Genomic DNA, 21813 nt, shown 5'->3' with positions numbered 1-21813 from the left:
CCCCGCCCCGCAGCTCTCGCGGGATCAGCTCCGCTCCCGGCATCCATTTCGCGGCCGGAGCGGGGGGGGCGGCTCTGAGGGAAGATGAAGGCGGCGGCCATGTTGGGAGCTTCAGGGTGCTTTTGGTGAGGGGTGTGCTGAGGGAGTCTGCGCAGGGAGAGCCGTCGCTGGGGGATCGGCGCAAGGTCGGGCTCGAAGCGGGAGGAGTAGAGCGCCTACTACGACTCGGAGTCCGGCTTGTTTAGTTGCTTGTGCCTGATTTCAGGCGCGCTCGGCAGGGGAGGAGGGGGGTGTCCCTGACCGAGGAGCCAGCACCATGAGCGGGGGGACGCCCTACATCGGGAGCAAGATCAGCCTTATCTCTAAGGCCGAGATCCGCTATGAAGGGATCCTGTACACCATCGACACCGAAAACTCCACTGTGGCGCTGGCCAAGGGTAAGGACCTGGCGGCCCAAAAACGCCTCGGGGAGGGGGCGGACAGGGGAGTGGGACCGCGGTGCGTGCGGCGGCGTAGGAACCGTTGGGGGCCCGTCGGGGATGGAGCAAGAACCTGAGACCGCGGCAGAGTCGTCCGTGGCGTTGTGGCGATGAGGGGACCCGGGCTGCGAGGGGGAGGCCTACAGTCTGCGAGGGCCCAGCAGTAGCGGCGCGGGGGCTTGGAGGAGCTTTGGTAAGAGCCCGCGTACTTTCTCCCGGAGGCGCGTCCTCCCGCCATCCTCCCCGACGGAGCGTCTGTGGCGGGGCTGCGGCGACCCGCGACGCTTCACGGCGGAGGTGGAAGTGAGGGGGGGGAGTTGAGGGAGCGGTGGCGCGACAGCGCTGCGGAGGCCCCTGCTCCCGCCGCGCGGGCTGCCCTCCCCGGCCCCGGGAGGGGTTTGGAAAGCTGAGAGCGGCCGCAGGGGGACCCTCGCGAAAAGGAGCTAGGAACATTACCTAGTTAGGGGCTGCTCCGGGGAGCCCTGAATACAGCGACAGTGTGGAGCCCTCGGCAGTGGAAATGGTCCAGAGTTAGTGCGTAAAAGGGAGTAGGAGGGGGAGGCTGGTTTTCTTTGCATCATAAGAATTCCAGACCTACAGGGTACAGGGCCGTGTATGACTGAACTCTTCTGCATCCCGGGGTAGGAGACAACTCGGGTCTAAAGGGGATCCTGCGAGTGCTAGGTTATCAACAAAGAAGGCTGATTGTGTGATCTTCATTTCGGAGGTAGCTGTATGGCAGTGTAGAAGTAGAAAGTGAGTACAGACACTGACGTGAGAATGTATTGTCCAGAGATTATATATGTGTATGTATGTATGTATAAGAAGGTTAGGAGAATGTTTACTGAGAAGAGAGTCAGAGGCTGGGGAGTAAAAAAGAGGATCTTTGAAACCGGTCATCTAAAGGATTTGACTGTTTCCTTGCTCGTGATAGTGCACTCTCAACATAAGTATATTAGCCGTGACAGTGGATGTGTAATCTTCAGGTAGAACAGGAAGTCAGAATTCCTAATAACTTCTTTGTAATAGATTCTGCAAAACTCACTGATATTTTGCTTTCCACTTCTTGACTCTATAATCTTGCTAAATAATCTGAATGCAGATATAAAAGCAGAGAGTTTATCTAGCCATTAGGTGAGGGGAGAAACTTGTGCAAATTAAGTATTTGGGACTGAGAGGTTTCCAAACCTCAGTTCCTGTTTGATATGATAGGCTTAGCATTCTAGCACAATGACAATCTGTTATGTTTTACATAGTGGGTGTGTATAATAATTGGTCTGTGGAGTTAATACATGTAGCAGCTTTTGCTTTCATTTCAGGCTGGCCTTTGTGGTAATCCTTGTTTGTGTGCCTCTTCACTTTCAGGCCGCCTTCTTACCTCCCTCCCACTCCTCCACATTTATTATTTAAGAAATAGATTGTTTTGTAGTTCTTATATGTATGCTTCGCTTGTGCAGTTTGTTTGTTTATGGGGTATTTAGCTTTCCTGATGTTACTTTACTTATTTCTAAAGTTGCCTTTTGGTTAAATGACCTTGCTGGAATTGCATTATCTGTTTAAAAAGGACAGCTAGTATTTGCTTAGATGAGAAAAAGATGAACACTGTAATTAAAAACAAATTTTAGAAATTCCAGTTGCACACTGTGATTGTTAAGGTTTGTACAAAAGCGCTTAGAAGAATCCCATCCTTCAGGAGCTTGTAATAGCCATGCCCTACATTAGACAGATTTAGTGCTGACCAAGCCAATTTTGTGTGACTTCTCCACAGTGGTTAAGTCATGTTATGGCATATCAACCAAAGTGCACATATTTAAGATAGATCAAGCTACAGTTACAAATCTAATTACTCTCCATAGCTCTCATCAGAAATGTAAATATAAACCATTAAATTTGTTTTAATAAAACTTGGCTGAGTTAGCTGAAGAATATGTGTTTTGTAATACAGTGTCATGATTTGGAAGAGAATAAACCAGTATTTCTAGGCTACCTGGAACCAGAAGTCTTTAGATTCATCTGGAGGCTGATAACCGTATTAGATTGTAAAACAGTTCACTGTGCTCATGAACAAAATGCTCTAGAGTATTCAAGTTCCTGAACAAATGAAGGCTTAGGTCATGTGAATGTGATATGACAGCATATGTGTAAGGTGACAAGCATGGTTAATTATGGTCAGGTCTGTATGTGAAAGAACCAGATCTTCCTTCTGAACTGTCTGTATCTGTAAATATGTTGATCAGGTAATAGTTATCTCTTCTTGCTGTGGTGAGTCCAGAAGTTAAACTAGAACTGTTTACTGTGGATCTTTACCACAAATGTCAAATTTTTTTGCCAGAAAGAGATAAAACGAAAAAAAACCTGACTCGTTGCTTTCAGTTGCTCTGCTATGTAGCCGGCTTCATGTGACTTACCTGCATTGAGTGCAGAGTGGCTTACCATTATTCATTTCTTAACTGAAATCACTGAAATTGTGACTTAAAGTGCAAGAGTAGAGGTAGAATCTGTTCTTGAATAACTGCAGTTTTGCTGAACAGTATGACTTCCATGGGCTAAAGTGAAGTCTGAGATTAATCTCATAAAGTTGTACATGTGGAATGCTTTCATTTATCTTGTGTCATCTGGGGTTCAGACAGAAATACGATTTTTGGGTTGCTAGCAGGATACTGATTGTAGTCTTCAGTTACCGACGGGCGATATCATGTAGTTCTCTAATCAGCATTTTATTTACAAAGCTGTGATGCTTTCATTAGCAAAAGTTGTGGCCTCTGTCTCATGAGTTAGAGGAAGATAGCAACTCTTTAAATATTGAGCATAACATTTTTATTCTAAGCTGGCATCTGATAAGGGAAAGTGATACACCCTTTCAGTGTTAAAGTGTATTGTATTTAAATAACAGAGAAAACTCCCATCTATATCAGATTCCAAATTTTAAGCAAGCTATACAAGTATTTCAAGTTTTTATACAATTATTGGTGCCTGTGTTTTCTTCAGACTGAGGGCTGTCAGAGCTAGTGTTTGGAACCAAAATCCATCCACTCTAGTTTAACTTGAAACATGAAAATAAATTTGGAACGTCTTTCTAGTTCATACTTAATTTTTTTAAACATCATTGAGTCCAACCAATTTAAGAATAGAGTGTTTGCAAGCCATCGTTAGGAGTAAAATTGTTGTAAAACAATTGCTGCCCTACCTGGGGCAGTTGGAATCACGACAGATTGTGCCTGATTTTACATGTGGCATTAAAAACTAGATGTGATCTTCCATGCTAGTAATACATAATGTCATTCTATTTCAAGGCACTGATTTAGAGAGATTTTTTTTAATCTCGGTAAGCTGTCTAAAACCAGCCATATTGAGTCAGAAAAGGCTTTGTTCCCTGCCGGCGGTAGGGAATCCTTAGGCATGTGAGTATAAGAAACAGAAAACAATATCTGTGTCTCTGTCATAATGAGAATTCCATTTGGAACCATTATAATTAATAGATAATAATGAAATAGCTTTCAGTCATTTAAGGAATAGTTAAACTCCTGGCATTACTGGCATTTTCAACCAGCTGTGATAGTGTTTTCTGTAGTCCAATGACAGATGAAAGAGAAAACTTCCTTTTCTTTTAGACTTTTACACAATATTAATTGAGTGAAAGTCTTGGAAACAGACAGAAGAAAGTTAAATTCTTTTGAAGACTTGAGCATTTCTGATAGTTTGTGGGAGAAGGGAAGGGAAGGGTTAAATTTTTATCAAGGTTTTATGCATTTATTTTTTTAGTCAGTTAAGTGACATGTTTCCTCCATGTCTTGAGGTTTAGCATGTGTGCTAAACCAACCCTGTGCATAGTGTGTCACAGCAGAAAAATGCCTCTTGTCAAAGCCCACTCATGGCTATATCCCACTTATGAGTAAGGGAATACAGACTGGATTAATTGTTCTGTGGGTAGGAGCCCACCACAGGCTGGCTCCTTCATGTGAATACTTTTCCTGTAATGTGGTATGCAGGCATGTAAACATGTTTACAGGGGAAGGGGTTGTGATCTTTTGAAGAAAGATGGCAATTGACATTACTTGTTGAGGTCATGATGGTCTCATTTCAGTTGTCACGCTTCTGATGGGTACCTTAAGAGTGGGGAAAGACTGGTTTCTGTGTAGGTACGATACCCATGAAGTAAGGCTGATAAGACACTGTCAGTGCTGCATACAGAGACTGTGTTACCTATTTGCAACAGTTCATATTATACGGGAACAGTCGTCTTTTGCTAGTAGAAGATATAGCTTGGCTTCTGATTAACAAGTATTTTTCTGTGTTAATCAACAGGTAATCATTTCTATTAACTGATACGGAAAGTTACAATGTTTTCCTTGGATGCTATGGAAGTATAGTAATATACATTAGACTATAATAATAACATTGAAGTTGGTCAAAATCTGTAAAATTTGCTCACAGCACTTTAATATGAAATTGGTGAAACTACTTGGGCTTAAAGTCACATACATCAATGCTGTTAGGTTCAACTGTTAATTTCTTTCTAGCTAGTTACCTAATTGTATTTGCACTGACAATAAGTTTCCTTTTAACATGTGATGGTTGCCATTTTGTTTGCAAGTCCCTAAGCCAGTTTAGATCATTAAAAAAATAAACCAACCAAACACCAGCAAACTTAAATTGATATGAGAGGTAATGTAATCCCATAATACTTAATCTTACCATGTGCTTATTTTCATTTCCTCTCACTCTTCAGTATTTTGCTATATGTGAACCGCTGCACCTTGTTCTGGAGGAAGGATGTAGTCTGATGAAATACCCCAAGAGACAGACCTGGATAGAGCTCTAAGACTGCGGCTGCTCCAATACGTTGTGGTTTTGATACTTTGGCAACTTAGTATTTCTGATTATGCAAAACTATGGTAAAAGCTATTTTTTTCTGAAATATACTGGCCACGTTTAATATTAGATTTTTTTACTTCAGTGAGCTCAGATTATGTTAAATCCTAATCCAAATTAGGAAAGAAGAAACTGTAAAGATAACTATTCCTTTGCAAAATGTTAAAAGTAACATTGAACTCTTTATTTTATATGATGATCTGCAGGACCTAGTTGGAATAGACACTGCAAGAACATTCTGTGTCCCTTATCCTAAACTGCTTTCTTAGATAGTACAACAGTGTAGTTTGAAGGGACTTTAAAGATGATCTAGTTGCAACCCCCCTGCCCTGGGCAGGGACACCTTCCACTAGCCCAGGTTGCTCAGAGCCCAGTCCAACCTGGCCTTGAACACTGCCAGGGAGGGGGCAGCCACAACTTCTCCGGGCAGCCTGTGCCAGGGCCTCACCATCCTCACTGGTGAAGAATTTCTTCCTTAGATCTAATCTGAATCTACCCTCTTTCAGTTGAAAACCGTTACCCCTCATCCTATCCCTACACCCCTCGACCAAGAGTCCCTCCCCACCTTTCCTGCAGCCCCTTTCAGCACTGGGAGGCTGCTCTAAGGTCTCTCTGGAGCCTTCTCTTCTCCAGGCTGAACACCCCCAACTCTCTCAGCCTGTCCTCACAGGGGAGCTGCTCCAGCCCCCTAAGCATCTTCATGGCCTATTCTGGACCAGCTCGAGCAGGTCCATCTCCTTCTTCTGTTGGGGGCCCCAGAGCTGGACACAGCACTGCAGGGGGGGCCTCACCAGAGCAGAGTAGAGGGGGAGAATCCCTTCCCTTGCCCTGCTGACCACACTTCTCTTGGTGCAGCCCAGGACACGGTTGGCTTTCTGGGCTGTGAGTGCACACTGATGGCTCACAGTCAGTTTTCCATCCACTGATACCCCCCCAAGTCCTTCTCCTTAGGGCTGCTCTCAATCCACTCCATGCCCAGTTAGTATTTGTGCTTGGGACTGCCCTGACAATATGCAGGACCTTGCACTTGGCCTTGTTGAAATCTGAGGTTTGCACAGGCCCACTGCTCAGTCACTGCACATGCATTTCTGGTTCCTTGTTTCAGAAGGAAATCAGACTTCGGGGTTGTTATTTTCATTGCTGTGGAGTGAGAGGGGAAGGTTGAACCCCAAATCAGAGGAGTTTGTTTACCCCTTCCCAGCAGAGCTAATCTTTATTGGTCAAAATTGTCTATGTTTTGCAGAAAGTTGCACTAAAACCAGTTTAGTTTGGGGCAGGGGACAGGTAGAGGAAAAAACCCCAAACCATTGATGACCAATGCAACTAGATCAGTGTCTTGATCTAGTTGCATTGACAGCTGAATCTCTTAAAGGACAATTCTAATCTTTGATATTGAAAATAATTCCTTTCAATGTTTTTGTAATTTTACGATGGGGAGAAAGACAATTTCTTTTTGATATACAGTAAAAGCTCTTTACCTCTTTTGAGATTTTATTCGATGAAAGTTAAGTTGTTCACTTTTTTTTGATTGATTCAGAATGGAGAAAGGTAATTGCTATGTGTTTAAAACTGTTTCTGTATGTGTCATGTGATGTTGGTATTAATAGTAAAATACTTATCCATGCAGCATAACTCTGACTTAACAGAAGTACTTTCAAAGTAGATTTCTTCCGTAGTCCATCAGATTTTTATTTCTATGTAAAGGTGAGATGTAATCCTCTAGTTTACTACCTTTTTTTTTTTTTTTTTTTTTTTTTTTAAGCAAAATATTTCAGTAACTTACTCATCACACTCTGGCCATTTTTGTGTACCTTTGTAGACAAAATGGCTACTAGAGTGACCATTTCTGTGTGGGATAGAGAGAACCAATACAAAACCAACTTTAGTTTTACTTACAAAGACAACAGGTCAAATGATAGAATGAAGAGCCAAGTTAATTTATTAGCTATCTAATAAATACAGTGTACAATGGCCAGAAAGTAAAGGTGGATCCTCGCTCAAGACAGTGAAATAGAAAAACCTGATGAATAAAAAGCAACAGAATGAGTTACAGTAATGCACATGACAAGTTGATAATGTTATTAAGCTATTGTGTATTACTTTGAGTTAATTTCTGCAAACTCTTCAGCTTCAGATTTCTTTTTCTGTAGAGGAAGAAAAGACAGATTTATAACAAAGACTGAAATTCACTTAACAGTATATGCCTTTTTACAGTGCTTAAATTTTATAGTACCATTCAGAGCGGACTTTCAGATGCACAGAAATAGAGAAGTTGATTAAATTCAGCTCACTAGATGACAGAATTATGAACAAAATGGTTGTAACCGCTTAATATTATTTTTCATTGTGGAGTGGAGTTGATCTCTTTACCTCTGGTATGCTTCTCAAAAAGATTTGTAATACTTGACTGATAAGCTCTGTTTATGCAGTACTAGAAGAAGCAACAGTGATGGAAGGTGGTTGGTGCAGCCTGATAAATGACTCAGTATCACTTTATAAAGCTCTGCAGGAAACTGCTTTTCTTGACTAATGGTTTTATGGCTGCAAGTAAGTGCCTAATGTCTTCAAATTGTTGATATATCTGAAAATGGAGGGAAAACTTATTTTGGTAACTTAAAGCAGAATATGTATGTTTTCTCAGCATAACCTGTAGTACCTTAGAAAGCAAACAAAAACATCTTAAAAGCCTAGAGCAAAGACAGTCGTGAGGGACTGTTAAAGCTGCTGTAAGTTTTTTGTTCAGCAGAATGCGATTGTCATGATTTTTTCTTCTCTGGTTTCAAGTCATTGTTTAATTTTTGCATACAACATTCTAGCTCCTGGAGATTTATCTTGTCAGTTTGTTTCACTTTATATTCACTTAGGGTTGGCGGTCTTGAGGTGAGGAAAAGTCTGAGAGGGTAGTGAAAGTAAAGTGATGCTGTCCATATACAGTGGCGGTCATTATATGTAGTGCAGAGGGAAAAGCAGGATAAGCTTCATCACTGTGCAGTCTGAAAACTGTTGGAATTCAGCTAAGTATGTACAAATAAATTTAATGTCTTGGTATGTTGCAGACTATGCTGGCCTACTTAGGAAGATAGTTGTGCCCCAGTGAGTTTACTTAATGTGCCAGAGATCATACAACCCTTGCACCAGCAAGAAGAATGCGTTTTACTTAGTGAAATTTGTATATACATACCATGGAATTGCTGAATTTTATTTAAATCTTGATTCAGACCTTGAATCTATTGATAAATGCTTTATCTTTGGTAATTTTTAATATTCTAGTTTCTAGTAGTATTAGCACTTTTTCTCCTAAAGTATGAAGGACTACATGAAGTATGTAAACTCATGTAGTCCTTCATTCACAGGAGTGACTTAGCAGCCTTTGTTGGTGTTCCTGTTGCTGTAATGTCCATAAAGTGATAACTTAGCAAAAAAAGCTGCTTTGCTGCTTCTCCTTATCCTCACAAAACAGTCAAAATATTCAACATGTGAGTGATAGCATAAGTGATCTCTCGGTAAGGAATAGGTGTCTTTCTGCTTTATTTTAACTGAAATTTGTAAGATCAAATTACTTGTTTATGTCTGAGAAGTTGGTACTGGCAAGAACTTGCTGCCTATTTAATAAGGTTTTTTTCCTCAACAAAATTTTACTCTTTTTATTTAAAGCTGCTGTTCTCTCCGATATATTTGTAACCTTTATGTGGAATGCGGGATGTTTTTATTTTTCTCACCCTTCCCAATTTTTCAGTTCGCTCCTTTGGTACAGAAGATAGACCAACTGATAGACCTATACCACCTCGTGATGAAGTCTTTGAGTATATTATATTCCGTGGCAGTGACATTAAAGACCTAACTGTCTGTGAGCCACCAAAGCCTCCGTGTTCTTTGCCACAGGACCCTGCTATTGTTCAAGTAAGTCAAAACGTGTTTGTAGATGTTTGTTGCTGAAGATACAGTCTAGTAGCTTCAAGTGTTTAGCTGAGTGCTTAAAAAGTAAACTTCTTGTTGCTGTAAAGTTCATAACCCAATGTAAAAAAAACCTCTGGAAAGATTTTCCTCTTTTGAATCATATCTTTAGCTGTGAAAAATCAAAGTTGAAATCTAGCACAATGCACTGGGTACCATAAAGCTGCTGGTTTTCCAAAACCAACTAATGACTCTTGGTAGACCTTGATGCCTTTTTCAAAGGTACTTGGCTTAAGAGGGACATGGATGCCAGACTTTGTGGAAAGGTCAGACTTGGTATAACTCAAATGGACTAGATGCTGAAACCTCTTCCAAATATTTAGTGGGTTTTTTATTTGGTTTTCTTCCGGATTTTAAATGGTCAACTCTTTTTTTTTTTTTTTTTTTTTTTTTTTTTTTTTTTTTTCTGACTGTGACTTTAAATGTGTTTCATCTAGCTATGGCTTTTTTAAGAAAGCTTCATAATTAAGGGTAGTTATTTGGAAAGGGAATACTTGGTTGCTGAAGGGAAAGCAACTTACACCTTGAAGACTTCAGGGTTAATTAATCTGTTATTTCATAGTAAATGGACTGACAGAGGTAGTTATTTTTGATCTCTGAAATTTGTTTACTTGTTGATTGTGCTTGTGGATTGTCTTAAAATCATCATGAGAGCAAGATGGAAGTTCTTGTTTCAAGTGGAACTTGATAATTCCATCTAAGTGTTCGCATTCCTAATTAACTATTCCACAAGATAAAATTCTTGATACTTCCTTACAAAGTGCCCTTGCTGTCTTCTAAGGTCTTTTGCTAAATTTGGTGCAACTTTGTCAGTGGTAGTTGAGAGCTGTATTACTATTTTATATTACTATAAATTTATATTATTATTTTATAATATTATAATATAATATTATAATATTATTATATTATAAATTTATATTAATTTATATTACTATAAATTGTATTACTTCAAACCCCAGTAATAATAGTAGCCTCATCCTCCTCCAGTATGTTTGGGTCTTTGATTGTTCATGAAGTTTTTGAAACTTCTGGGAAAAAGGTATGACATTTTCCAAGTTTGCCAACAAAAGCTTATACACATGTTTGGAAGAATCCAGTATCTGAGGTTCTAGGGAAAAGATTGCAGAATTTTATGGTACTGTTTTTACAAGTTTGTGGTATTGGTAGGATAAAAGTGCTTTCTAAAATGCATACATACTTGGGAAAATGTTTTCTGCTAACTATTGTTTATTTTGAGTTTTCATGCAGAGTAATGTGTGTAATTCATTATTTTTGTGATGTCTTTGCTCCTGTGTTAAAGTGGTTAAATTCTTGATACTAAAAGAAGCAACCTTATGAATGTTGAGGTCTTGTATATGTATTAGCCACAGTGGTGGTGTTAGGGTAAATTTAAGAAATATTTTTAAGAGTTTCTGCATTTCTTGCCTTGCAGAAGTATTTCCTACTTCTTATGTAAATTTGAGTTTCTGCAAGCGTGTTTTTGTCTTTAGTCTTCACTAGGATCTTCCACTGCATCTTCATTCCAGTCTGTGGGGTCCTATGGTCCTTTTGGCAGAATGCCTGCATACAGTCAGTTTAGTCCAAGCCCACTGGTGGGACAGCAGTTTGGTGCTGTTGGAGTTGGTATGTTCATTTTTATTATTCGGTGTTTTTCTATAAGTGAAGTTGTATAAACAGTAATCAGTGCTTATAATTCCATATCCTAAGGGCAGATCCAAAGTTTTCATTCTCTATCAGTCCCACAGTTTAGTTCAAAAGTAAGAGTTTTTCATAGTCTTTGCAGCTCAAATCAAAGCAATTATGATTGAGAGCTAAACAATTATGATTGAGAGCTAAACACCCTATCTTAGAGGGACGAGTGGGGAAAGGTTTCCACATTCACAAATTCATTCTTTTTTGTATATATTCATTACGTTCATCATTTATTCATTGTATTTCACAAGTGGCAGAGGCAGCTGCTCCACAAAAGCCTCATAGCTGTGCTGTCAACATCTGGTATCCCAGGTTGACCGAGTGGTGTGTGCCTTAACCAAGGGTTTGGATTATTCAGTGATCCATGTGCCAGCACAGTCCTCCAGCTATTTATGAGACATTAGCTTACCGTGAAGTACGTGCTTGAAGTATTTGAGCTTCATGGTGTAGTTGCTCCTTTATACTGCAGATGTTTTCTGAGACTCATCAACAAACTTTCCTTTCTCCCTTTAAATTTATTTCACCTTTTACTTCTTTTTATGGAGGAACTTGTACTGGTGTAACTGTTATGGTTACAGTGTTACACCTAGTACTGAAAATCTTCATCCTGTGAGAGGAAGGCTGTAGATTTGCTCTAACTTGATACCAGTTAATCAGATATGACAGTCATATTTCTTTTAAAATATACTAAGTGGAAATTTATACCAATAACGTTTGTTTATTACTCAAATGCTGTCATGACGATGCTGTGTTAATACTTGTGATACTAAAGTTAGCACTGCTGTTCTGTTAGTTTTTTTAGATAAAAAGCATCGAAGATATTAGTCTTACTGTATCACTACAAATGTGTATGGGAAGGGCAGACGTGCATTTTAGAATAACTGTCTAATATGGCTTCACTAATCAATTTAGTGCTAATTTAAAAAAAAAAAAGTCTAAACTAAATTTTACAACTATATTATTTCTTTCAAAGCAGGAGGTTCTTTAACATCTTTTGGAACAGACTCTTCAGCCAGTGCTAGCATGTCTCAAAGCACTGCAGTTGGTTCTGCATTTACAACAGATGCAAGATCACTAAAATCACAGATGTCTCAAGGTAAATCTTTTTTAATAACTCTTTGATCTTTTTTGACCAATCATGCCCCTGTGATTTAGGTGGTTGTCAGAAACAATAACTGAACAGCTGAATTCTGTCATTAAAACACTTGGTATTAAAACCAGAAAGCACTGAGAGGCTTTGTACTTGCTCTTTAAATGTGTTTTCCTACGTCTTGATGTGCTGTGTAGGTAACTGGTACCAAAACATTTGTTGTGATACTTAAAGCATCTGTATTGAGGAGCAGGATTTATTTCAGTTGAATAATGTTAGCAAATAGGTGCATGTGGAAATTCAATATCTAGTTTTATTGATAACATGACAAAACTCAAGATAGTTCATGCTGATTGAATTGTGAAGTCCTTCAGCCCACAATTTTAAAATGTTTATTCCTAACAGTATTGTTTTGTTAATGTATATTTGCAGAAATATTAACAGCAGGCCTGATTGCCTGTAGATAGTGATGTGACAAGTCAACTTAATAGTAATAGAAACTATATGGGTACTTTGTGTAATATTGGAAGAAGAAAGTAAAAGCAAAAGGGAAATTCTTGATTCTTTGAGTGGCAAAGAAAAAAGAAACTAAATGTTGAGCACCTTCGCCCACACTTTTCATGCCGGTGTGTTAAGATTGCTCCTCAAAATCCAAAAGACTTTTTCTTCTCTTCCACTCTTCAATGCTGCGAGTAAAAGTTTGTGCTAAGATCTATTCCTAATGCAATTTTTAAGTTTATGCAGTTGTGTTAAAAGGCAAAATGCTTCAATTAGAGCAAACAGGTTTTTTCCTAAATTCTAGCTGAGATTTGTATACCAATTAGGACTGCTTTCTAGGATTAGTTGAGTGGATTAGCAAAAATAGGTGCTCCTTTTGCTGCATTAATTGAATGGGGAGAAGAAAGTGTGCTGAGCATTTACTGTTTCTCTTTTGAAAGAGTAGCTGGGTTTTCTGTAGGTAAAGTTCAAACCTGTATGATTCTTGGATGTAATATATGACACATGCTCCAGATGAATGTACATTCTTCTGCCACAAAGTTTCCTGTGGGGCACTGACAAGTTTTTTTTCCTGTGTGTTTGCTTTTAAAAATATTTGTCATCTATGTAGATTATGTGTGGTGTGGTTGGTTTGGGGTTGTTTTTTGTGGCGGCTTTGTTTTTTTTCTTCTTCTGTTTTTTAGTGGGATATGCGGATGTTCTTTTTTTTTCCACTTACTGGGAATTGAGCCTTCGTCTCGTTTCTTAGTAGATTTATCTATATGGTGTCATAAACTTGTCTGGCCAGATCAAATGTCTCCATTCTAAACATGCTTCTGGCTCCAGTCACTCATGCTGCACATTGAAATGTATGAACAGCACTTTGTAGGGAAGCTTTCATAGCTCCTTCATCTGCATTATGCCTGGCACTGGCCATCACTGTTCATTTATTTTGTGGTGATTATACAACAGAGTGTGCTAGATGAAATGGAGTTTCAGTGTCATAACTGTATCTCTGCCTTTGGGAGCAGTCATTTTTCACTTGGCTTTCCAGGGAGGCAGAAAGTATTTTTACCTCCAGTCAAAAAATTTAATTCCACAGTTAAATGCACATTATGGATAGGTTGGTAGGGATTAATCGTCCTACCCATTTTTTTCTTTTAGACTGGGGGAAGGGAAATTGCTAAATATCCTTCATTCTGGATTAGTGGATCTGTGGGTGCAGAAATATTTATTTCTTCTTTGGACACAGCTGTCTTGACTGGTAAGGCAGATAAACCTGTCAGTCTAGATTGGTTGAGACCAGTAACTCAGATTTGTAGATGAGAAATAACTCTGGGTTTTGGTTTTCTTTTGTCTCTTTCCCAGGTCGTTCAAGCCCTCAGATGGATCATTTGAGAAGGAGCCCCACTATGGAACAAGCAGTACAAACAGCTTCAGCCCACTTGCCTACTCCAGCACCGGTTGGGAGGAGGAGTCCTGTACCAGCCAGACCTTTGGTGTCTGCTAGCCAAAAATCATTAGAGAATCAAGAGCACAGACGAGGTAGCTTTGGATAATTTTCATACAGCTTATTTTCTTCCACACACGAAATGCTCTTTTTAAGGTTAACATGTAGGAATTTTCCTGCTGTCCATTACTGGTAGACTGGCCAGCAGACACTTGGATTGTATATATTCCTTTTAAAGTCAAGCTTATATTCTAATTTTTTTTTTTCTTTTATGAGTTAAACTTGTGGTTTATAGGTTTGAATTTTTTTGAAATCTGAACTATATAACTATATACAAAAATATGATCCAAAATACCTAATTGGATAAACAAATCATTTTTTTATTTCCAACTTTAGCTGAAGCACACAAGGTTTCAAGATCAGAAAATGAACTCAGAAATGAAAACAAACGACAAATTGGTAAATCTTGTTTTGAGAAATAGCTATCATTGTTTTCAGACTTCATTAAGTTTTTTAAAAGTCTGCTAAAATACAGCGTTGTCTGTAGTTTGCGAAGTGCCAGGATTTTGTTTCTAATGTCCAGAAATCTTGCAGTTCAGATTACGGTAATAAAGAATTTACGTATTTAGAATGCTTTCACACAATTGTTTCTAGTGGGTAATGGTAACTTTGCATTGGGTCAGAATAATACAATCACAAAAAGTCAACTTTAAAGATAAAAATCTCTTCTGGTTGCTCTACGTTAAGCAATTTGAATACAAATGCAAAGCCAACCAGTGTTCGTGGATTTATAAACACAATAGTATGAAATAAAACCTCCTACCTTTCTACAAAAATACTTGACTGAAAAGCCACTAACATTTTAACTCTTCTGAAAGCTTTTAAAGGCGTCTAGAAAATCTTCTAGTACCCAAGTTTTAGTACTATTGTGCTTTCTGTGTCACTGCTGTAATTAAGTGAATTTACAAATTACAAGCTACTCCCACAGGACTTTTAACAACAGAAGTGCAGGAAGAGGATTCATGAAGTCCTGACCTGTTACCTCAGGAGTTAAGAAAAACAAAACAAAATACCCCACCCAGAAAACAACCACCCCCATCACCCTCAAAGAAAAAACAATCCAAAACCAAACAAAATTTTCCTCTTTTTAGTTCCAGGTGGACCTTCAGCACGGAGAGGCCGTGGAGGCCACAGAGGGGGCCGAGGAAGATTTGGTATTAGGAGGGATGGTCCAATGAAGTTTGAGAAGGACTTTGACTTTGAAAGTGCAAATGCACAATTCAACAAGGAGGAAATTGATAGGGAATTTCATAATAAACTTAAACTGAAAGGTAAACCAATTTTTGCTGTAGATTTGAGCGTGGAAAAACTCTGTCTTGCTGTTTTAATCCTGCCTTGGAAAACAACTTTTTAAAGGCTTGTTTGCAGTCTTTTAAAAAAAAAAATAAATCAGCGAACAGATAATCTGTGATCATTTATTTAATTAAATACTTCAGTCAGTGTTTGAGTTTTGAAGGACTTTTAGCTAGCAAATTCCATGTTCTAACAAGTCTTTTGGTGAAAATGCAGATTACTTGAGTGGAAGTTCCAATAGCATGAGTTTGCTTTTGAGTTCTGGAGAAGATGCAGTGGAAGAAAGCTTGTATTTTATGTTTTAAATTATTAACATACTAAAAGCAATCACAACAACATGAGTTTGGGATCAGAAAGTTCTGATCTGGAGGATGCACAAGAGTTTCAGTATATTAAAGTTCCTGGCATTTCTTTGCTTTTACCCTTTTCCAAAGAAACGGAGGAGTAGTTGGGATCCATACTGCCAGCGCTTCTGTTTTGCTTTCTAGCAGGTTTTAATTACCTCATTCTCTTGTGACCAGCCACCTGTTCATTACACTGCTGCCTCTATTTCTGGACAAAATTGTTACAGGTTAAAATAGGGAGTTCCCCATTTTCAGTAAATGATTTGCTAAAGACTGGGAACAAAAGCTAGGAATAAATGGTCAGATTTCAGTGTAGAGAAAAAAACATTAGTCAAGGCCTATAGGATTTGTTTTCTGGTACTTGCCTCTTTCTGGATCATTTTTAAATGAGTTTACAGTTTGCTGTTGATACTGTTTTTTTCAGCATAATAAAGAGGAAAGGGAAAGCTAACCATAAAGAGCTATAGAAATATGTTATGAGACAGTGGTCATCTTTGTGTGTATGTTGTGGAACAGTTGACCTAGTTATCGGAAGTTTATGCACAACATCATGAGATTTAAGCTGTAAGCATTTAGGAATGAGACTTTAAGATCGTAACATCCAGTTGTGTTGAACAACTGTCAGCCTTCCTTTTTCAGTACCAGTCAAAACAGTAAGTTGAAATTCAGGCATTATTAGGAAAGAAGTGTAAAGTCATTTCATGGCATAGTATATTGAATGCTGTCCCTGTGTCTCAAAGGAGATAACAGCAAAGCCAGAAGACAAGAAGGGAAGCAGGGATGAGCAAAAACATGGAATGGCTTTTATGAGGAATGACTGGGTGAGGCTTTTAAGTCTGGAAAGAAGGGTAGCTAGGAGGTTATAAATAGATGGCTATTGAATCCTCTACCATGTTTCTTTTTCTTAATTAAACTCACAGAGAATATAGAGGATATCAAACCTCCAGACAGCAGCAGCAAAGCATCCTAATTTGTACATAAAATTATTTTACTTCCACAATAAATTTTGGAGGGGTTTCTGTATCTTTGAGCATTCCGTATGGTTTGTGTCTGTTTGGGAATAAGGTAACAGTGCTGTTTTGTTTAGACTGATGGCCTGGAAGGCTTCTATTTACTTTTATTTTCCAGAAGATAAACTTGAGAAACCAGAGAAGCCTGTAAATGGAGAAGACAAAGGTGACTCAGGTGTTGATACCCAAAACAGCGAAGGGAATGCGGATGAGGAAGATCCACTTGGACCCAACTGCTACTATGATAAAACCAAATCCTTCTTTGATAACATCTCCTGTGATGATAATAGGTATGGCCTACAAAGGGAAGCATGTTAGTCTACTTAATGCATGTTTATGTCATAAGGCAGTGTCAGTACTACTTGTTATAATCAACTCTGAATCCAAAGTGAGTAAAGCTTACTTTTCAGTTGGAATATGAAGCACAAAATTTCTTCAGGGGCAAATGCAATATGTTAATAGAAAGACATTTTGAAATGTAATTTTAGAACCATGCCTCTAGAACTTAGTGTGCATGCTCTAGAATCTCCTTTCCAGATTTAGTAAAGTGGGTTTTTTGTTTTGTTTTGCTACTAAATTACCACCTTAGTTAAATCAGTTATGACTGTGCTTTGGTAATGGTTTCTAAGTAGATTGCATAATTGTCTTGGCCAGCAGTGTTGTTTGAACGGGAAGATGGCATTTCAGGAAAATTAAAGCTTATTTTTTGCCATTGCCTATTATTAAACAAGATGATGTGAATTGCTGACCTATTTTGAATTGTGGCAGGGGTGGCAGGACTGTTTTGTTGTACTGGGCTAGATAAAATAATGTCTATAACTGCAAACTCTTACTTTCTGTTTCAAATTGCAGATAGCTTTTATTTATTTTATTATATGATGCTGTGTGCAGAGGATATAGACTGTGTCCTATATGGGAAACTTTAATAGCATTATTAGTATATAATTAATGATACTGCAACATACCGCTTTTTGTTGAGTTAAATAAATCATGGCACACACCGAGATTCTTGCAGAAGGGATAATGTGGAGATTTACAATGTGATTAATGTATCGTTTTTCATGTAATGGGCTTTCTGGTGTTTCTAAGCAAGTCAGGCAATCTTCCTTCTGACGTGTGTGTTTAAAATAATTGTTCCTTTTGTGTGGCAGAGAACGGCGACCCACATGGGCTGAGGAAAGAAGATTAAATGCCGAGACCTTTGGAATACCACTGCGTCCCAATCGCGGCCGTGGAGGGTACAGAGGCAGAGGGGGGATTGGCTTCCGAGGTGGAAGAGGACGAGGAGGTGGAAGAGGTGGCTTCACTGCCCCCCGAGGATTTCGTGGTGGATTCAGAGGAGGTCGTGGAGGCAGGGAGTTTGCTGACTTTGAATATAGGGTAAAATATATTCAATCTTACTATGAAAATCCATCAATGATGTAATTTTAGTTCCATGGCATTGTTTTACTATCAACAGCAGCCAAAACTAAAAGCTGCCTTTCTTCACATGCCCTAAATATTTGGTCTGTAGCTGGAATTGGAGGGGTGGTGTCAAGGAAGAAAAAAGTAACATTTCTGCAGATTTAATAAATGTGTTGGAAATCTGAATTGCAAGCATTTTTCTAAGCAATATTGTAAAGTGTAAAGATTGAGAAGAAGTAATTTAACTTGCTTCTAGTGCATAACAAACTCTTAAATTCTTAGTTGAATAAGTTGGCTTAAACCCTATAGGCTTCTACGATCCTATATAACCCCTGAAATAGAGTAATTGAAGTTATTGAAGCATAGCAGTGACCCTTTGCAAAAAGCAAGATAAAAAAAATTTGAGTTCCGTACGGACTTGTTACACACTTTTTTTTTTTAAAACTATAGCTTTACATAATTATATTCAATAGCTGTTGGAAAAGCTAAGGCAGGATTGACTGTTTTCAGCAAGTCATTCATTCACTAAAAAGGAACCATGGGAGATAAGGCATTGAAAGCTTCAAAGGAAATTTTTTCCTTTGTCCATCCCATAGAGAAAGTGTGTTTTAAAAGATTAAAATAAGTACTCTCCTTTCGTTAAATTTGAATGAAGCTAAAAGTTCATTTAAGCATTATGCACAAGCCAGCATGTAAGTCTGGTAACTGAAGTAACCTGATGCACAAACATAATCACATAAGCATAGAAATAGTCGTTTGTTCTGCAAGAGCGATGATGGCTAAAGAGCAGAATTTTCCTTTACAGTATAGTTATGCAATTTGTTGCTTTTGCAACATTATGAAGACATCCATTTCTCTGTTTCCTATTGAAGATCTTAACTCTTCTTGCTACCAGTCATTTAAAGGAAGGGCAAAGTTACTTGCCAGCCCCAGCTTGTGAAGTGATGTATTCTGTGCTGATGGTATCTTAGTGCACTTCCTTTTCCTTGCGAACAGTGTAAATTCTCCTTTTTTCCTTGCGAACAGTGTAAATTCTCCTTTATGAAAGCTCATTGATCATATAATGTAAATTGGCAGAGCTTGGTTGCTTGCAAAACAAAAATCTTTTCATAATGTCAGTGCAAGCTATTTTTCTTGGCATTAAGCGTGTACATTCACCTCGAACACTAGCTTGTTAAGGAACAGCAATAAAACTGATTCTAAACAGTATGCCAGTAACAAATACAATTAACCAGACTGGTGCACGTAAATGTAGGCTTTTATTATTCTGACAGGGACAGAAGAATTTTTTTCTGGTAGTTTACTGCATGAGCAGTTAGTTTTGCAATGCAAAATGTTTGTTTTCTGTTTGAAGTTGTAAATATTTTAAATTTAAAAATAAAAAGGGGGTAGGAGCCTTTTTTTTTTTCATCACAGATTTCTGGCTGTCCCTCAGTTATTCCTTCATTAGTTTGCAACAATTAGTCCTGTGATTTAAAGAAATGTTGGGTAGCTGAGCATGAACTGAGATGAGGGCTTGAAGATCAAGGACTTGGAATTTTTGAACGAAAGGATTTCACAGCCTTCCAAATAAGTAGGGGGTGGTGTAAAGACCAAGGATTTGTGCCACGCATCTAGTCCAAGTGAGGAGCTGCTTCCGCGTGTGCTAGACGGAGCGTGTCTGGACCAGATGCCACCCCGATCACCCGGGGAGGGCTCTTGCCCATTGCAGAAGATGGGAAGTAGCTGTCACAGTGCGTCTTTTCCCAGCGCTGCTGCCCAGATGAATTTGTGATTCTTGTTTTGCAAATTAATTGTAACATTCTACTGTTGTTCCCTCTAGAAAGACAACAAAGTTGCTGCATAGTCTACAAGACAGCTGAAACCGGGTGAGCGTCTCGATCTTCTTGATCCAGAGAATTAGTTTCAGTCTCTGCAAAGAATGACATTAATTTGCTGTATACTTGTCACCAGCACTGGGATTTAACTATTTAATTTCAAAGGGGTGTAATGCAGTTACTTTTGAAAAATGGCCGTCTTTGAAAACAGTGAGCATTAGATATATTTGAGACAGAAGGATAAGTAATTTCTTATGTATAGTTAATTATAAAGCAGTACTTCGATGGAGTTTTAAGTATTTTTTCATCACTGAAAGGATTTTTCTTATTACTAAACTGTATTTGATAATTGCTTCAAGTTGTAAGGACAATTGTATGCAGAAGGCCGTCGATACTGTGAGTGTTTTGATCCACTGAAGGTTGTTTTTTGGAAATCCTGTAATATCCCTTTTGAGATAGTTGTACTTATATCAACTAGGGTGCTGGACAGTAGGAAACTTGCATTGTCAGTCCAATATGTACACACAGTAAATACTGTTTCTTAGGCAAAGGAAACTTTTTATATAGTTGTAAAATTCCATTATATCCCATTGCCAAAGAAACATTACAAACTTTGTATAGCTGTATAAAAAGCAACTAATTTTTTAAAGAATAAACATTTTTAAGTCGGCAAACATGCTGTGTTGTTGCAAAAGTTGATATGCTGAAGAACACTGAATTAGTTGGGTTTTTTTCTTTAGCAGCTTTTCAGGCTTAAATGTTTGATTTTTATATTTGGACTATAATGAAGATTTGAAAATGTTCTTCCATTACATGAAACTGGATATACTTTTCACTTCTCTTGCAAGAATTTGATTTTGTAGTTTCTGGCATATCACAGGATTTGACCAAATTAAGGAGGTATTTTCAAATAAGGAGAAAAGAAATTTTCGTATGTCAAAATTTGCAATTAATTTTACTTAGTGAGAAATATTAACTTTTTTTAATGATGGACCAGGCACGCAAGTTTGATTCTCCTGGAATGCCTGGGACAAAAGTACGTCTCCATTTGTCAATTCTTGAAATGTTAACTTTGTTGTAATACCTGTAGACATAACCAATTTAAGGAATTCTTAGTGTTTGAAGTTGTTTGCATTTTGATAGACCATAGCTTGGAGACATTAAGACTCTGCTATTAAGACCGTGAAGTCACAAATGACATAGTATGGACTTTTTGCCAATTCTGAATGACTAGTTACAACTTTTTGATATGCTGAAAACAAAATCTGGTCATTTGTGTCTGTATATGTATGTGAAGGCCACAGGAATAAAGGGATCCAAAGATTAAAACATTTTGATCTAATTTGCTGACTTTTCTTTTTTACTTTATCTTCAAAATGTTCAGTGGTGATAAAGATGTGGAAAACTGCACTGTTGGAAAATTGGAATATTTAAAAGTGGTTGATAGAATCTTAATTTTATAACTTTTGTATAGCACTACAAGGAAGTATTTTGTAATTGGTTTCCTTATTAAGGTCAAGTATTTGGCAACCGTAGAAGTTAGATAATATTGTTTAGTAATGTTTTTTGCATGTTAACAACACAATGCCTTTTGGGATCCACAAATCATGATTCTGAACAACTGTTGAGGCTTTTGACCGTAGAGGCAAGTGCTGTACTGTCGCAATAACTCTGTATACTGTAAGAGTGTCCCAGGCTTATTTAAACCCGATGAATTGTAAATACCGCTGCCCCCCGCCGCCAGGGCCTGAGTTTCGGCCTTTCCCCCCGCAGGGGGTGACGAGGGGGGGCGCTCTGTGCCGGGGAGCCGCAGCGGGCCGTACCTTCGGTGTACCTTGTCCCACGGAAGTGAGGGTTTCTCTTTTTTTTTT

At 38.5% G+C, this 21813-nt stretch overlaps 1 protein-coding gene across 4 annotated transcripts; it reads left to right on the top strand.

Moving 5' to 3' along the window:
• Positions 1-31: 31 nt before the first annotated feature.
• On the top strand, positions 32-21271 carry LSM14A (LSM14A, mRNA processing body assembly factor). Of its 4 annotated transcripts, none has more exons than XM_026856726.1 (10): positions 32-437; positions 9088-9251; positions 10796-10928; positions 11974-12093; positions 13933-14109; positions 14411-14473; positions 15166-15345; positions 16840-17011; positions 17873-18101; positions 19948-21271. In XM_026856726.1, exons 1-10 carry the CDS (start codon positions 317-319, stop codon positions 19969-19971), a joined length of 1383 nt encoding a protein of 460 aa, XP_026712527.1. In that variant the 5' UTR covers positions 32-316; the 3' UTR covers positions 19972-21271. The 4 variants fall into 4 exon arrangements, with proteins under 4 accessions (XP_026712527.1, XP_026712526.1, XP_026712529.1 ...); XM_026856725.1 differs by having other exon boundaries at positions 11971-12093; XM_026856728.1 differs by lacking the exon at positions 14411-14473.
• The last annotated feature ends 542 nt before the right edge of the window (positions 21272-21813 follow it).

This window comes from Athene cunicularia, assembly GCF_003259725.1.
Source record: "Athene cunicularia isolate RWA chromosome 11 unlocalized genomic scaffold, athCun1 chr11_part1, whole genome shotgun sequence".
In the NCBI taxonomy this organism is placed as follows: domain Eukaryota; kingdom Metazoa; phylum Chordata; class Aves; order Strigiformes; family Strigidae; genus Athene; species Athene cunicularia.
The sequence above is the reverse complement of the archived record's forward strand: the minus strand, read 5'-3'. Positions and strand labels throughout refer to the sequence as shown.

Excerpts from the sequence above, each read along its gene's own strand:
- LSM14A (XM_026856725.1), top strand. The coding sequence starts at position 317 with ATGAGCGGGGGGACGCCCTACATCGGGAGCAAGATCAGCCTTATCTCT. Across the intron at positions 15,346-16,839 it reads TAATAAACTTAAACTGAAAG|AAGATAAACTTGAGAAACCA; the intron begins GTAAACCAATTT and ends TTTATTTTCCAG. Across the intron at positions 17,012-17,872 it reads ATCTCCTGTGATGATAATAG|AGAACGGCGACCCACATGGG; the intron begins GTATGGCCTACA and ends TTTGTGTGGCAG.